The sequence below is a fragment of the Nelumbo lutea genome, chromosome 8 (assembly GCF_056320005.1).
Source record: "Nelumbo lutea isolate HS-2025 chromosome 8, American lotus-T2T, whole genome shotgun sequence".
NCBI classification, from domain to species: Eukaryota; Viridiplantae; Streptophyta; class Magnoliopsida; order Proteales; family Nelumbonaceae; genus Nelumbo; species Nelumbo lutea.
In genome coordinates, this window is record NC_142691.1 from 23,610,340 (window position 1) to 23,623,065 (window position 12,726).

Consider the following 12,726-nt stretch of genomic DNA (forward strand, 5'->3'; position numbering starts at 1 on the left):
GTCGGCGGGTCAGTGTCTAGACCAGGTCGTCAAGCTGACGCCTGTGTTAGTCGGCGGGTCAGTGTTTAGGCCAGGTTTGTCGGTGGGCGCCTTGGCCGGATCATGCGCTAGGCTGGTCCAGGTTGGCCAGGTCGCGCAACTCGGGCAGGCCGTGCGCAGTTCGCGCAGGAGGCGCGCTAGGCCGAGCGCAGTTAGTTCGTCTCACCATGCGGGATTCCTCAACTTTGGGTGAACACGTGGAAGTACTAACATGTCACGTACATCTTTTAGACAACGCACTTAATTGTAGCATTCAGAAATTCAGCCAACGTACTTAATTGTAGCATTCAGACATTCAGCCAACGTACTTAATTGTAGCATTCAGACATTCAGCCAACGTTGGTAGAGTTCACATCTGTTGTGACTGTGGTCACAGCATTCCCTTGTGACTCTGAAATGATACATAGGTGTGCCAATGATGGAAATGAAAGCAATTCACGTAAGGCTCAATTGAAAGGAGTATAAATACAAATACGTAGAGTATAAAATTTTATATGTATTTGCACTCTATAAATTTTGAATTAATTAAGAGTAAAATATAAAAATCTCAAGTTTCTAACAATCATATAAAAACCTCTCCTAAGGTTTTACTTTAATAAAAACCTCCCAATAGTTTTCAAAAAAATCTGAAATCGATTAGGTCGAGCATGGACTACTTTTCAGTGCAGGGTTATATTGGATTGATGCTTATTTATTAGTGGATCTTTGTCGAGCTAGCCCAATATTTCAGGATCAGGCTCAAAACTTGTCAAGCCTAATAGTTTGAAAACTGGATTTGGATGTTTCTGAAAATCTATGCTCCCAAAAAAATATGATATTGGAAGAGTTTTGACCAATTAAATGATACATGTCACCTGATCTATTACCACTTTTTTGAAAATTGTCCATTCAATAAGAGTTTTTTTCCGTCTACTCCAATCAAGATTTGAGACGATTCAATCGGAGAGACATGATATTGGAAAAACTTGTAAACTAATCAACCGATATCATAAAAGTGATATTTCTTTGATTGGTCAAAATTGAAGAGGGTTTGATTGATCAATCATATCTTTGGAGCATCCCGCATTAAGTTTTCAACTTTGCATTACCCAAGCTAATTAATGCGGTTTTTCATGTTGTTATATTGGTTAATTGGTATTTGGTGATACTCATCACTAATAACCCTCCTTTTCCTAGAATCAATGGTTGAAGGAATCGAATCTGCATCTGCGTCATGGGTCAGGCCGGGCTTTAAACCTATTTAAACACCTTATGTTTAATATGTAATAAATGTTATAATTCAAATAACATAAATTATTATATTTTAAGCATAATATATATTTACAACTGTACTGTCAAACCAGCATTATTGTTATTAAATATATTTACAACAGGAGACTTGTCACGCAAAGGATAGGAGAAAATAATCAAGATGAGTGAAGAAGTCCTAATCTAATTTTGAGATGAATTAGTAACCACTGCGGGTAAAGTGAGTTGTGCTTCAATGATGCAAACGTCGTCCACTAGGAAGCCATTTGATAGGTCGTTGAGATCACTGAGTGGCATGAAGCTTATCCATCCGCATACATGGCCCCAAGAATTAAATCCATGATTAGCTGCAAAAGAAATGTCAAAAACTATCTCACAAGAAGACAAAGAAAGAAGCAAATTTGTTTTCGAGTACATTTATAAAACAAACAATCATAAAGCCTTAAATCACCTTTCTTTTCAGAGTGTTTGCCACTGACTTGGTCCCTAACACGTAAGACAAATTCAATTTGCACCGTCTGTTGCTGAAGGGTTTCTTTGTCAGCCATAATCAAGTACAAAGAAAGGCTTCTGTTCTCGTCCGATCCAAAACCATTTGGGAAGACTAATATTTTCCTGAAGTTCACACAAATGCAGTTGTGAGCGGACAAGCACACCAATGGCCCAGCTGAAAAATGAATACTTAATATTATAAGTGGAGTGAGGAATTTGTTTGAAGGGGTCAAAACCTAAAGTGGGTTGGGAGGGCGGGAATTCACATCTGCGTTTTTACCCTAGAAACTTCCCACTTGCACATCTCAGTGTGCATTGGGAACATATCCCCTATTCATCAATGGGAGATGTTTTCAATGTATGATTGGGATGTCCTGTGGGGCTTTTTTGGGCATGCTATATTGGGCACAAATGTGAATTGGAGAGTTGAGGGGGGATAAGTGGACTGCATCCACATCAAAAATCCGATTTGCAGGCCACTCCTAGTCTATTAGTAGCCCCCGCCCTATAAACCACATCCTATCCATGAATTTGGCATCAATCCACAGGCAGGATTCAGTCCACTCCTATAAATCTTATCTCCACCCTAAGGGTAGACTGAACTACAAAAACCCCTTATTCCTTTTCAAAGACAGTTGTTCAAATGATGTCTAGCCACATGACACTATTGTCTCTAATTATTTTTAATTTCTATTTATCTCCTAAATTAGCTACAACATAAGAGAGAGTTTCTCTTCTAAATTATCTCTAATTGTATTAATCCATTGTCCCATTTTTCATTCCTATCTATCTAAAGAAATATTTGAACTAAAAAATTTAAGAATTATCTAAATACTATAACAAAACTATATAATAAAAGTATAAATTATAATTTTATGGATTATTCAATTTAATAATAAAATTATTTAAACAATAAAAATATTATTTAAATATTTCAATAACAAAATATTTAATATTATATCACAACTATAAAATAAATAAAATTTAAATGACAACAACTTTTAAATATTTTATATATTATTTCAATAAATAAATAACTAAATATTATAAATAATGAAATATTTAACATAACAAAGTTTTAAATAGTTATAATAACAAAGTAAAGTAATAAACTTAAAGTTTTTCTTAAAAATTGAAAAATAATTATAATATATTTCACAATATTAGAATTCAATATTTTAAAATTTTAAACAATAAAATTAATTAAATAGCTAAATAATATTGTAGATAATTAAATTTTAAATAGTTGAAATATTGCAAAATTTAATAACCAAATTATATTTTCAATATTTAAAAAAATAGATTAAAGAACGGAATTATTTAATAACTTTAAAAAATTTATCAAAAACAAAAAAAAATTATAATAGATTTAATAATGTTTGATAATAAGAATATAAAATATAAATAATTTAAAAGATTTTAAATGTTATTTAAATAATTAAAATAGATTATATAATTTAGATGTATTGAAGCTTCCAAATAACAAAAATATGTAATAGCTTTCAAAAATATATTTTATAATAATAAAAATAGAATAATAATTTAAATTATTAATTTACTAATATTAAAAACATTATTTCACTTATATCAATTTTTAATTCTATAAAATATTTTTTAGAAAAATTAATATTTATTAATAATAGTTTTAAAATCTTTATCTATATCTATTATATATATATATTAAAATTAATATTTAATTTAATTTTAATAATTATTTATTGAATTTTTGTGATAAATATTTTTTCAAAAATTGTGTATCAATCTATTCTCATTTTTTTATTTAATAATAAATTATCAATAATTATTGGAGTTTAAACTATTGCTATTTAATTTTTTGAAATTTAATTTTTTAATTGATTGGATTTATTGCATATTATTATAAATTTATTTTCAGTAATTATCTTTTTTTTGTTATAATTTATTGATTAATATTTATTATAGATTAAGCTATTATTGGAGATTACACTATTTATTGATTAATCTAATATGTTTTTGCTATTTATTGTAATTTTCATAATTATTGTGTTTATTGCATATTTATTAGTTATTTATTGTATATTTATTATAAATTTTCAATAATTATTAGCGATTGAACTATTGTTATTTGTAAGAGATTTGACTATTAATTTAGCTGCAATTAATTATTGTTATTTTTGTATTATAAAAAAATATTAATAGTATATAAAATATAAATAATATTAGTTATTTAAAATTTAAAACATAAAAAAATTGTCTACTCTTATGCATTTATATTGTTTAGCTTTCACTTAACAAGTCCTGTGCATTGCATGGGTCTCTGTTAATATTATATGATGATAGCGTTATTGTCCTGGTTGAATTGCTGATTCACGACACAGGGAAAAATGAGTTAGGTAGGTTTTTAAAGCACCGATGATACTACAAATTTAGAGAAAATCTATGATGCAAAAAGGATATGGTATGGAAAAAGTTTTGAGTAATCCAAACCCACCCATGAATTTTGATAAATAACATCATGTTCCCTATCACATTTATGATTCTGGTTTATTGGTCAGTTGTTTTTCAGATATTATATCTTTTCCGTATCATGGTCGAACCCACAAATATAACATGTTAGAAAGAACTATTTAAAAAAACATTTTGAAAGGGCAAAAATTACCATTGATAACCTCCAGCAGTAAAAACTTGAGAGAAATATTTTTTATCAACCAGCCTGGAGAACTTCATGATCTTCCAGGTATGGATATATTTCAAGGGTTCATTGACCGTTGTCAAACATTCCCCAGCTTTTGCTTTTCCTTCTGCACAATTATTCTTCCCACAAATGAAGATCTCAGCCCCAAAGTAGCAAGTGTCCTCAACTAGGTATCCACGAGAAGGGTCATTGAAAGTATTAAGGGACATGAATTGGGGGAGACCCCATTCTGTCTTCATGGAATGAAAGCGCCTTGTCTTGCCATGGGAATCTAGGCACAGTAATATGTTAACTTGTAAGTAGAGAAACAAATGTAGAAGGGGTTGAGAGGAAGATGAAAGCAGGATGTAACAAGGTTTTAAAAATCTACTCGGAACCAAAACCGCTTTGGTCATCTGTTTCTAGGTCAGCGGTTAATGTTTAGTTCATTTGGATGGTCTGTTCTAACTTTAAAAATAAAATAATAATTAAAATAAAAATGGTCAAAAATCATTGTCCAAGTCGAATGGGTTAATGGTTTAACTGCCCAGGTCAGCAAATTACTGACCAAGTCAAAAGATTTTGGCCAAGGACAAGGTTAAGGTTGAATAGAACTGATTGCCTAGATGGTTTTCAGGTTAAAGGCCACTCTTTTTGCCGGTTGAACTAGTTGGGTTTCAATCAATACATCAGGTTGCAGAGTGGATTGGGGTTAAGGTTTTAATGTATTGGATCAGGCTGTAAATTGGTAAGTAAATTTGACTCAAGACAAGAACCTTGAATGGATATAAAAGATGATGAAACAAGTCAGAGGTGATAATGATGATGATGATATTATTATTCTTTTATAACACATTTAAATGAGCATCATGCATGATTAGAAGAAGAGAAGAAATTACCTTGCACCATCAAGAATTTATCTAGAAATTGCTCATAGATAAATAATCTGAGTATCACATAAAGTTCCCAACCAGCAGGCAGAGAATCTGCCTCAGACATTGCCAAATAGAGAGAGAGATGATCTTTCCCATTTCTTTCCACATTTCCTTTTGGATAAATAGTTATTCTCCTACAATCAAAACAATTCATTTGGGTTTGATCATAATTCAAAAGTTGCAAGGGGAAGAACTTAAATGAATCATCCTTCAGCATTTCATAATCTAAAATGTTTTCATAAAATTGGTTTTAATTTGCAAAAGAATTTGTCATCAGTTGAAATATAGCTTCGATAATCAACTATCGCTTTCTTTTTATTTTTCCTTTCTTGGGAGCCCACTATTATGACCTAAATTTTTTAGATGATCTATTTATTTCATTATTTGGACAATCCAGACTAATTGAAATTTTGCTACATCACCAAAATGATTGAGACAAGTTCATAATCTTAAGAAGCCACTAGATTAGCTTAAGATTTCAGCTAAACTCATCAGGATCAAACAATTGTTTGCCATCTGATTTGTATACTGTCTTTGATATTCTAATAATAGCTTTTCAACCATTGGATGGTGTCTAATTCTGTAAATTGTAAGTTGTTGCAATACTAACAACAATTGTTGTTATCGTTGCTGTCGAGTAATCTAGTGATTCTCATATAGGGTTTGGCAATTTCATACCCAAGCCTTTACCATTAAGGCTGCATTTGGCATGGATTTATCTCCTTTTCATTCCTTAAAATCCTCCTATGAATACTGAATTTTTAATTGTAAAAATGAGATAAGTCTTTAAAATAAGGAATGCCAAATGCAGCCTAAGCCATGTTTACTTAAGTTATCAAAAGAGAATTAGTAGTTACTTTAGTAATTTTCACAAAACTCAAATTTATTATAACTTAGGTCATGTTTGGAGGTGCTTAAGTTAAAAATAAGTATTTTTTGAATAAGTGCTTAAAAACAAATGCTTATTCCAATAAGCACTTACTTGCATTTGGCACCCAACTTTTTCTAGTGCTTATTTTTTGAAATAAGCCCTTATTTTATATTGGGTGTTTGGTAGTCTTTTTTTCTAATAAGCACTTAAATAAGCATTTGTGACTATTTTGTCCTTCATTTTCTTTTAAATTTTCAAAATATATCCTTTGAAAGCACTTTTATGAAAGCACTTTTACGAAAATACTTTTAAGAAAGCACTTTTGTGAAAGCACTTGTATGAAAGTACTTTTATGAACATAAAGTGCTTTTTTAAAAGTACTTTCATACAAGTGCTTTCACAAAAGTGCTTTCGTAAAGGTGCTTTCATTAAGTGCTTTCGTAAAAGTGCTTTCATAAAAGTACTTTTGTAGAAGTGCTTTCTTTAAGTACTTTCATAGAAGTGCTTTCATAAAAGTACTTTCACAAAAAGTGCTTTCACAAATGTGCTTTCTTAAAGTGCTTTTGTAAAAGTACTTTCGTAAAATAGCTTTCATAAAGGTACTTTCTTAAAAGTGCTTTTATAAAAACTTTCATAAAAGTACTTTTATAGAAGTACTTTTATAAAAATGCTTTTGTAAAAGTGTTTTCATAAAAATGCTTTCATAAAAGTACTTTTATAAAAATACTTTTATAAAATTCAATTAGGGATAATTTTATAAGTGGTATTTTAAAATTCAACTATGGATAATTTTAGAAGAAAAAATTGAATAAGTGCTTATTGTATATGCACTTAAAAAAAAAAAGCTGGAAATTTAGGCTTAAAATATAAGTCCTTATTTTTAAAATAAATACTTATTTCGGGCTTATTTTCCAAATACCAATAGGTGCTTATTGGACCAAATAAACACTTATTTTTAAGCACTCCCAAACATGGCCTTATGATGAGGGTAATGGGCCGCATAAAGACAGTTTAGATTGATTAATTTTATTTAAATGGATCATTAATAGTATATAAGGTCAGATGGGTTGGATTGAAGTTCAACCCAAATCCACCCAATTGCAACCCCTAATCTTATATATGCTATCATCCTCTTCCATTAATTACCCTTAATTAAATAATTTTTATTTAAATTTGGTGTAATAATTCTTTAAATCGGGATCCATGTAATGGTTTGGTTCTGATTCCTCATCTTGACATGTGAATTTTAAGCCAACTCAGCCCACATCCCAGGTTTGAAATTTTTATACACAGGCTCGAATCAGGTCAGACTTAAGTATTGGATCCAGGCCCAATCTATAGATTTTTAATTTGGGCTTTAATGCGAAACCCAGACCCAAGTCGCACCATGAATGAGAGACAATAATGTTCCCCACAGCACAAGCCCAAATAATGTATCCCCACCATCCATTCATTGTCATGGGCCCAATGCATGGTTGGGGTCCTTGGGAATATGCCGTGGGGCATACAGCCTGTGGGGGGAGTCAATTCAAACTCCATTGATTGATAATATATTATGGATCCGATTGTTTCGCAGGAATAAGGATTCAGAATCGGAATTGGAATGGGCTATTCTGATTCTAACTCTTTGGTTGGGTGAAATTAGAATCACATCTCCATTCTTGCTAGAATGACATTTCCTCATTTGAGGGAATGGTTATTCCTTATCTTTTCCTTGGGAATAAAGTCCCATTCCTGCTAATTCTAAATCCTATACACATTCTTATCTGAACCAAACAGACAGACTATGGGAATAGACCATTTCAATTCTGGTTCCAAAGGATTTTGATATTGATTCCAATTCCGATTCCAACTGCAAATCGAATGGACCCTATATACATATATCAAGGTTTTAAAAACAGCACTGGACACAGAACCATTCTGGTCACCAGATTCTGGGTCAAATGGTCAGGCCTGTTCTGATTTAAAAAATAAAATAAAACATTATAAAAAATTGGCAAAAAACCATTGTCCTGATTTACAGGTCAATGGTTCAACCGCCCGAGCTAGCGGGTCACTGACCAAATCAACGGTTTTTGGCCCATGAGCAATTTTAGAGTAAAACAGAATTGGTTACCTGATCAGTTCCTGAACCAACCGGTCTGACTGTCCGGTCCAGTTTGGTTTTCAAAACCATGATATATATACAAGTATGTAACTGTACTGATCCGGGTTCAGTGCAATACTAATTAATTCTACCTAAATAAGTTACAATAAAAAATCATAAAGATTAAACTGGAAGCCTACCATTTGTAACCTCCAGCTTCAAAATCGCCACACACATATTTTTCCAACGAAGAATTTAAAACTGAGGAGAATGATTTAATCTTAACTGTATAATGTGCTGGTTTTTCCTTCCTAAAAGATCTTTGAATTCCTGAAAATAAATATGGAAAAAGTTTTTTTTACATGTGAGCACATGAAATCAAATGAATTATCGTATTTAGTGCAAGGAACTTACTTTCTTCTTCTCGGGTCATATTTGCTGCTAAAAGTATCCAAAACTTGTAATTTATTAACAGCAGAAGAATGCGAATTTGAGCTTTAAAACATGCATGCACAGTGTTATTGCAGAACGAGTTACGAGAAAAGAACTCTTCGATATGATTTGTTTACGCCTCTTCACTTAACTTAATCCTAATTTATAGCTTAGAATAGATTAAATTCTTCCAACCAAAGCAAAATAAAAAAAGAAGAAGCATAAACAAGAAAAGAATAGAACAAATTAATGTACTTAAACCTCTCTTAGAGGCCATTGCTTGGTGTGATGCTAAATTCTTTACCTAACAAGCGTGAGAATGAATGTGGATACAGCATACAGGGACTGTATATCTTCAACCGCTCCAAAACCCAGGTTATACCAACATAACAGCACCTCTGGTCGCAGCACTTTGTGAACCTCCAAATGAAATGCAGACAGTTCAGCAATGAAATTACTCAATGGGTAAAATACAAAACCCTCACCTGAGGTTTCTGGATAGGGCTGCAAAAGGTATTCGATTATCCAAATTCGTTTTCAAATTCGATCCCATTAAAGGGTGATCTGGATTCGATTCATTTATAATTAGATCAAATATGGATCTCACCCTATCCGATCTGATATAATCTAATTTGATTCGATTTAAATATATGTTCATATGTACTTAAAAGTTATATTATATCTATCATTGAAGTTGTATTTTCACTAAATTGTCATAGGTTCAAGTTCTTATTATAATTTATTTTTAATTCATTTTGTTCATAAAATATAATATTAAAGTCATGTTTAGCTCATTTTAGTTATAATGTACTAGCAGGGACCCATGTGAATCATGGGCTTTATTATTTGAAAACTAAACAACAAAAATTCATAAGAGTATATAATTGTTTTATATTTTAATTTTTTAATAACCAATTCGATTGAAATTGACCCTACTTGGTCAGTTTTCTACTATTTCCGATCGACTATGGTTCAACAATTTTTTAACTCGACCAAATTAGGTCAGTTTTGGCTTAGCATGTAAATCGATCAAAACTGAACTAACCCGATTGTAGATATATATTAATGTTTTATATTTTAAATATATTTATTTTTAATACAGAAAAAGTGGGAAATTCCCATGTTTCTTAGTCTAAGATATTTTAAATCATAAATTTAATTTTTTAATAATACCACTATAATTTATTAAATTTAAATTTAACTTTTAAGTTTAAATATTTTGAACAAACAAACCAATCTGAAAATATACCCAAGTTGGTGGATTTTCACTAATGGCCAGTCGGTTTCGGGTGACAAACTCTCGACCAGACCATGTCGATTTGATTTGCGAAATAACCTACAACCTGAACTAATCCTTGAACACTCCTAATTTCAGCTAAGTTAATAGCCTAATGTCTAATAAATAACAACAGTTTGATCTCCAATAATTATTGAAAATTTATATTAAAAAGTGCACAATTATTGAAAATAAATTTATAATCAAAATACAACAATTAAAAATATATAATAAATACTGGAAAAATATTAAAGTAGTTAATAAATAGTGCAAACTCAAATAATAGTTTAATCTCTAATTAATATTAAACAATAAGTTAAAAAAATATAATTACTAAAAATAAATTTTTTAACAAAAATACAATAAATTAAATTTCAAAAGTTAAATAATAGTTGTTTAATCTACAATAACTATTCACAATTCTCTATTAAATAAAAAATAAAATATTTTTATCAAAAAATAAATAAAATAACTAATAATTCTAGTATATATATATAATGAATGTACACTATTATTGTTTTATACTTTAATTTTTTAATAACCAATCCAATCTAACTCGATCTGAGTTGGTCGGTTTTCTAGTGTTTCCAATCGGCTTTGGTTTAGTAATTTTCCAACTCGACCAAGTTAGGTTAGTTTTGATTTGTCCATTAGTAAACCGACCAAAACTGAAATGACCAGACCATAGATATATTAATATTTTATGTTTTAAATATAATTTTTTAATTTAGAAGAGTGAGAAATTCCCATATTTCTTAGCCTAAGATATTTTATGTCATCAAATTAATTTTTTGATAAAACCATTGTAATTTATTAAATTTAAATTTATTTTTTTAAGTTTAAATCTTTTGAACCAACAAACCAAATCGAAAATAGACCCAAACTAATTTAATCCGAGTTGGCATGTTTTCACTAATGGTAAATTATTTCAGGTGACAAACTCTCAACCTAACTATGTCAATTTGGTTGGCGAAACAGCCTACAACCAAATTGAACCAATCCTTGAACACGCCTAATTTCAATTAAATTAACATTCTAATCTCTAATAAATAACAATAGTTTAATCTCCTATAATTATTGAAATTTTATAGCAAAAATACACAATTATTCAAAATAAATTTATAATAAAAATACAATAGATATATAATAAAAATATAATAAATACTAAAATACATTAAATTAGTTAATAAATAGTGTAATCTCAAATAATTGTTTAATCTCTAATAAATATTAATCAATAAATTATAAAAAATGCATAATTACTGAAACTAAATTTATAACAAAAATACAATAAATTAAAATTCAAAAGTTAAATAATAGTTTTTTAAATCTCCAATAATTATTAACAATTTAATGTTAAATAACAAAACACAAATAGATTTATAAATGATTATTGAAAACATATTTATCAAAAATACAATAAATAATTGCAAAAAATAAAATAACTATTAATTTTAGTATATATAAATATATAATTAATGTACACTATTATTTTAAAATTATTATTCATAAATATAATTTTTTTGAACGCTATTTTCTATAATTATTCATTGATATAAGTGAAATTAGTTATTTAAATAATGTTGTTATTTAATTTTTAAAATATTAATTATTTATTGAATTTAATAATCCATAAAATTATAATTAGTAATATTATTACATAATTTTCCATTAATTTCTTTAAATAATTAATTATTATTAATATGAATATTATGGAATCTATTATGATTATTTTCTACTTTTAAGAATTATTTTAAACTGATTACATAATTTTGTTATTTTAACTAGTTAAAATATTTATTTCAATGTTGTTATGTAATATGAAATATTTTTCTATATAATTATTTATCTATTTTTAATATTTTTTATTTAAGATATTTACTTAGTGAAATATTTAAATAATGTTTTATATTTTAATGTTAAATTTTTATTATTTTTATAAAATTTAAATTGAATAATTCATAAAATTATAATTTATACTGTTACTACATAATTTTATGATTAATTTTGCAAAAACATAGAATTATTAATAATATGAGTATTATTAAATATTTTATAATTAATTTTTGTGTTTTGAATAAATATTTTAAAGTTAGTATATAATTTCGTTATAATATTTAAATAATTCTGAAATTTTTTAATTGAAAGTTTCTTTAGATTGATGTTGATAAAATGTGGGGGAGAGGATAAATTGGAATTAGAGATAGTTTTGGAGGGAATCTCTCTATTAAATTGGAGATAATTTAAGAGATAAATAGGAGTTAGAGATAATTTAGGAGATAAATAGGAATTTGAAAGAATTTTGGAGAAAGTGGGGGAGAGTGGTGAGACTTAGCTAAAAATTAGAAAAAACAAATCTCTCTTTCTTTATGGTTGTTAGAAATAATTAAACCTACGTTATTTCCTTATTGGTTTAACGGGTAATTATGTGAAATTAAAAAAATGGAAAAAAAAAGAGGAAATTAGGATGGAGGATTTAGAGCAAACATGGTGACGTGGACTGTTATTTAATATCCAATTATAATCTGAATTCGATTTAAATCTGATAGATATCAGATGGATATGATCCGATTTGAAATTGAATGTAAGCAAATCAAATTCAGATAGGATTCTATTCTATCCTTTTGCAGCCCTATTTCTAACAATCATAAAAACCTTCCCCGGAGAAAAAAAAAATTGTAGTTATCTCCCTTC

General features: G+C 28.7%; 1 protein-coding gene across 1 annotated transcript; it reads right to left on the reverse strand.

Moving 5' to 3' along the window:
- Window positions 1-1,311: 1,311 nt before the first annotated feature.
- On the reverse strand, window positions 1,312-8,887 carry LOC148843365 (uncharacterized). Its single transcript, XM_088960020.1, has 6 exons — window positions 8,739-8,887; window positions 8,525-8,654; window positions 5,332-5,501; window positions 4,418-4,724; window positions 1,739-1,902; window positions 1,312-1,634 (listed from the first exon to the last, which is right to left on the reverse strand). Exons 1-6 carry the CDS (start codon window positions 8,755-8,757, stop codon window positions 1,471-1,473), a joined length of 954 nt encoding a protein of 317 aa, XP_088816146.1. The 5' UTR covers window positions 8,758-8,887; the 3' UTR covers window positions 1,312-1,470.
- Window positions 8,888-12,726: the final 3,839 nt, after the last annotated feature.